Source organism: Pyrus communis, chromosome 14 (genome assembly GCF_041283825.1).
Source record: "Pyrus communis isolate YQ-2024b chromosome 14, ASM4128382v1, whole genome shotgun sequence".
In the NCBI taxonomy this organism is placed as follows: Eukaryota; Viridiplantae; Streptophyta; class Magnoliopsida; order Rosales; family Rosaceae; genus Pyrus; species Pyrus communis.
The window spans coordinates 21,090,531-21,095,277 of NC_142578.1; the positions used below are offsets into that span (position 1 = coordinate 21,090,531).

General features: G+C 35.9%; 1 protein-coding gene across 1 annotated transcript; it reads left to right on the plus strand.

Moving 5' to 3' along the window:
- The first annotated feature begins 705 nt into the window (after nt 1-705).
- LOC137713584 (zinc finger protein WIP2) lies at nt 706-3,679 on the plus strand. The gene is made up of 2 exons (XM_068452898.2): nt 706-1,518; nt 2,967-3,679. The coding sequence occupies exons 1-2, from the start codon at nt 859-861 to the stop codon at nt 3,402-3,404; spliced, it is 1,098 nt and encodes a 365-aa protein (XP_068308999.2). The 5' UTR covers nt 706-858; the 3' UTR covers nt 3,405-3,679.
- Nucleotides 3,680-4,747: the final 1,068 nt, after the last annotated feature.

Below are 4,747 nucleotides of genomic sequence, written 5' to 3' on the forward strand. Positions count from 1 at the left end.
TACGTATTTTATTCGCATACATGTTTAAAATGGTTTCGTCACCTTCAGGAGTTGGCCAACAGGTGCCTATCTTGATATTTGGGGATATCAGGATCAGGGCGTGTCAGCGTGGCACTAATTGGCAAGTAATCAAATATTTTAACTATTATTATTTCTATAATTCACATCATAAAGTCATATAATAAAATAATAGAAAATAAGTTAGAAACATAAAATTAGCATGATTTTTATAAAAATTCTGTCCAAAACGGCATCGTTTGGGGTTTGGTTTTTTTTTTTTAATCCAAATGCCCAGGTTGTGCCTCGATAACGCCTCAGGCGCCTAGACATGCCTCCCAAACGCCTATGCTAGTCTATAGTCCACTCTTACTGGGCAGAGACGTTTTATTGATAGCCTCGTCTAAAAAAACTGGCTAGACAAGTCTCAATACTAATTTTATCAAAACATTGTTATTTGATAACGAGGTACACACATGTACACATTCTGCACAACTCTAATTGGTGACTGTCTCAAATATATGCTATAGATTCCACATATACTTTCTGTATAGTATCAATCAAATAGAACTAAATTCCTTTTTAATCAAAATGAATTAGATTGGTTATTTATTTTTGGGTTGTATTTGTTCTTCACTAGGTGATTCTATTTCCCCTTTTCCCTTGCCTTTACTACTTCTTTACTCTGTTGTACTACTTTAATAACTCGGCTCTCCACCGTCCACTCCCTTCGGTCATCTTGTACTCTCTCTCTCTCTCTCTCTCTCTCTCTCTCTCTCTCTCTCTCTATAAACGCAAGGTCACCCCAGCAAACTATTCCCCTCCTCTTATACTGTAGTGTACTACCCTTTTTAATTAACCATGGCTGACTACCCCTACTCATCAAATTTCTTCCCAGGTCTGTTCAAATTCAACCCTCTTCATCGTCACCATGAACATGAACCACCACCTTCAAACCCTCAGCCGCCTCCTCATGCTTCACAATCTTCTCCTTCCTATGCTCACAACTTCTTCCTCAACCAAAACCACTCTTTTTACTTCCCTACCCACCAACAAATCCTTAACACTAGACCCCCTTCTCCTCCTCTCAGAGAAGCCCTCCCCCTCCTCAGCCGCCTGAACCCAACAAACCAACACCATCACCACCGCGATCATGAAGATCAACAACAACATCACCTTGAAGATCATCAGCACTTTAAAGATCAACAAGATGAGGAAGATGGTGACGGTGAAGACGATGCGAGTGTGACACTGCACATAGGATTGCCAAACCCTAGCGCTGCTGAAATGGCTTCTGTGCTTTCTGCTGCAGCTAATTCTTCCTCATCAGAGATGAGCAATAACAGTACTCATCATGAAAAATCAGATCATGGAGATCATGATTCTGCAGGGTACCCCATGAGTTGCAGGTTGAACAAGGGTCAGTACTGGATCCCTACCCCTTCTCAGATTCTCATAGGTCCTACCCAGTTTTCTTGCCCTGTTTGCTACAAGACCTTCAACAGATACAATAACATGCAGGTAAATCTCAATATTTTTATTTTTTGAACCAAAAATAGTTTAAAATTAAATATATTAATCAAGAAAATTTCTTGATGCGCCAGCAAAACCATGGCCCCAGAAACCATTTTCCCTTTTCTCCTCCCTCTCCCTCTCTCTCTCTCTCTCTTCATATTTTTTTTAGATCAGGCTTTTATTCTCTTTGTTTTTGTTTTTGTTTTCCTCCTCTCATAATTTAAGGATAAAAATCAGTCAAAATGTGCTCAGCTTTTTTATTTCTTTTATTTTCTTGCCTCAAGTATCATCCTATGCTTGGACTTGTAAGGGAAAAAATTATATTGGAGCTTTTTCTTTTTTATTTTATATTTTCATAATTTACATTTTAAAAAAACTTGAATTATCATCATCTACCTTTTTTTGCATGGTTCTGGGAATTGGGGCTGAGTAAATCTTTCTGATTCAACTGAGGCTATGAGCAGTACCTCCCCCATCATGTGATTGAACACCACAGGCAATGTTCCTTATGCCTTTAGTACTTTGGAGTTTGTGCTCAAACATATAATGGCAGGAGCTGAAAAATCTTGCAGTGTTTTTATCAGAGGGGCCAGTTCATGACATTATTCCATTAACAAATTAGTTTCTCTTTGTGGACCTTCAGTCCGCAACTAAACAGTTTTTGGGCATCAAAACCCCCATACATAGTAATATCAAAACTCTATATTATCTAATGAATTTTGACTGGCGCTGATGTTTAAGGGTTGGGGTGTGTGTTCTGCTTGCTTAATCCTTCATTACCCATACTGGGTTTTTTCCTTTTGTTAAAAGAGAAAACTCTATATCCACAAATTTAATCTTCAAACTCATAAGTTATATATCTGTTTCTTTTGTTATTACTTAATTACCTTTTTAAGTAATAGGCACAAACATTAATTCACTATAGAGACCAAAATTTTAAAATCAAATTTGCAAATCAAATGATGTCATCAATAAGACATTAATCAACGCTTAAATAATAATCCAATCATCAACAACTACATCATTTGGTTTGCAAATTTGGTCTCTCTAACATTTTTCATTGTGACATTTAACTCTCCTAGAAATAGCATTTGTAAGGAGATCCTTTTGTTTGAATATATAACAAAGCCTAAATTTTAATTCCCAAGTATTTGAAATTTTAATTCCCAAATATTTGCACCTTTCTTGTAGCAGTTTGTTACAATTTTTCTTTCATGTGTAGAACTGAAATTATGGATAACTAACAAACTCATAGTTAATCTTGGAATTCATGAATAACACATGACTAATTTACTAGAAGCCTTATCACAGGCTTATATTCTGCGAGGGCAGCAATTTAGTTATTTTTGTTTCTTTTAATTATTTATAGTTTATATGCGTGGTTTGGAATTCACTGAGTACTAATTTTCACCTTTCTAATTTTTTGGTCGTGATCCCTATATACATAATTGTAGATGCATATGTGGGGGCATGGATCTCAGTATAGAAAAGGGCCTGAATCTTTGAGAGGCACTCAACCAACAGGAATGCTTAGGCTTCCTTGCTATTGTTGCACACCAGGTTGCAGGAACAACATCGATCATCCGAGAGCAAAGCCACTGAAAGACTTCAGAACCCTTCAAACACATTACAAGAGGAAACATGGAATCAAGCCCTTCATGTGTAGAAAATGTGGCAAGGCGTTTGCGGTGAGGGGGGATTGGAGAACCCATGAGAAGAATTGTGGCAAGCTTTGGTATTGCATTTGTGGCTCTGATTTTAAGCACAAGAGATCTCTTAAAGATCATATCAAGGCTTTTGGGAATGGGCATGCAGCTTATGGAATTGATGGCTTTGAAGAGGAAGATGAACCTGCTTCTGAAGTAGAGCAAGACAATGAGTCCATGCAGTAATAACAACTTGGAAGGAAATTAAGAAGATTAATTAATTGTTAATGAGTCAAATATTAGTATATGAACTTAGAGAGGAGAGTTATTGACAAAGCCATGGCTGTCTGAGTAAGAACTATATGTAAGCATCATTTACTTGGAGAGCCACCTTTTTCTTCTATTTTTTCTTACTTTTCTGTAATGCTCTTATTTTTAGTTCTCTGTCAGCATTATTCTAGGATACAAAACACTTCCACGTTAACTGGTAAGTTCTGTGAATCCATTGTCCTTACAACGAATTTTAATGTCTTCTTCATTTATAATTTTGTTTCCTTATTGTTTTTTTTTTTTTTTTTTTGTTTTTTAGGAGAACTGGTGTATTCTCTTGGTGAATAAGGCTTCATTTTCAAGCCATTGCAACCTACGTTTAAACTCTTCCCTCCTCGCAACTTAAATTCGAGTACTATTATATCTTGTGAAAAAGAAGTTTATGCCCTTATTGCTGTGGTACAAATAGTTAGCCATTGAACCACTAACTTTGGTGAACCTCATGATGAGAAACGGTATCAAGAAGTCATCGGTTTGACCGGGAAACTATGTGAAAAATATATATTAAATGAACAATTAATAGTTAAACAGGTTTTTATCAAACTTTGAAATATCAGTGTGCTCTCATAGCATTTGCGTTCGACTTATGCATCATCTGCATGTGTATATATCTATATATGATGGGGCTGGGGGAGGAGAGAGATGGTCAATGAGAAGAGAAGAATCTTTGAAATTAGATGACCGTCTGTTATAATTAAGAGATAATAATATACGCACGGATAATTGCACTTTAGGGGTTTCGGGCTTTTGGCTTTAATAATTCAGTCTTCTTTTAAGATCCTTTCTTTTTGGAGAAATTTTTGAGTATGTCGAAAACACAGTTTGGTACACCAAGTAACATAATACAAATGGTTGTAATTTTTTTTTTTTTAAATATCCAATAACTTGTGTTATGACACTTGATGTAGCGAACTATATTCCTAGTACATTGAAAAATCTCTCCTCTTGAAGAGTATTCCCCAATTCACAAACCTCATGAGTCGTTATATTTGTGCTATGTGAGTGTATTGATGCACGAGTCTCGTACCACTTATGTGCTAAGTTAATCAAGAGCCAATTTTTGTTGTGTAGTTAGAAGGAACTTGAGCACTAGAACACAACAATTTTAATTGTGTTCTTGACAAGGACATTAGGCGTTTAAGTGGATATATAAATAAATGTGTTTTCAACCAAAAAAAAAAAATGTGTTATCTAATTTTTTTATTACGCTAAAGTGTTTAGAACTTTGAATCTAACTTATTCTTACAGACCCATCAGTT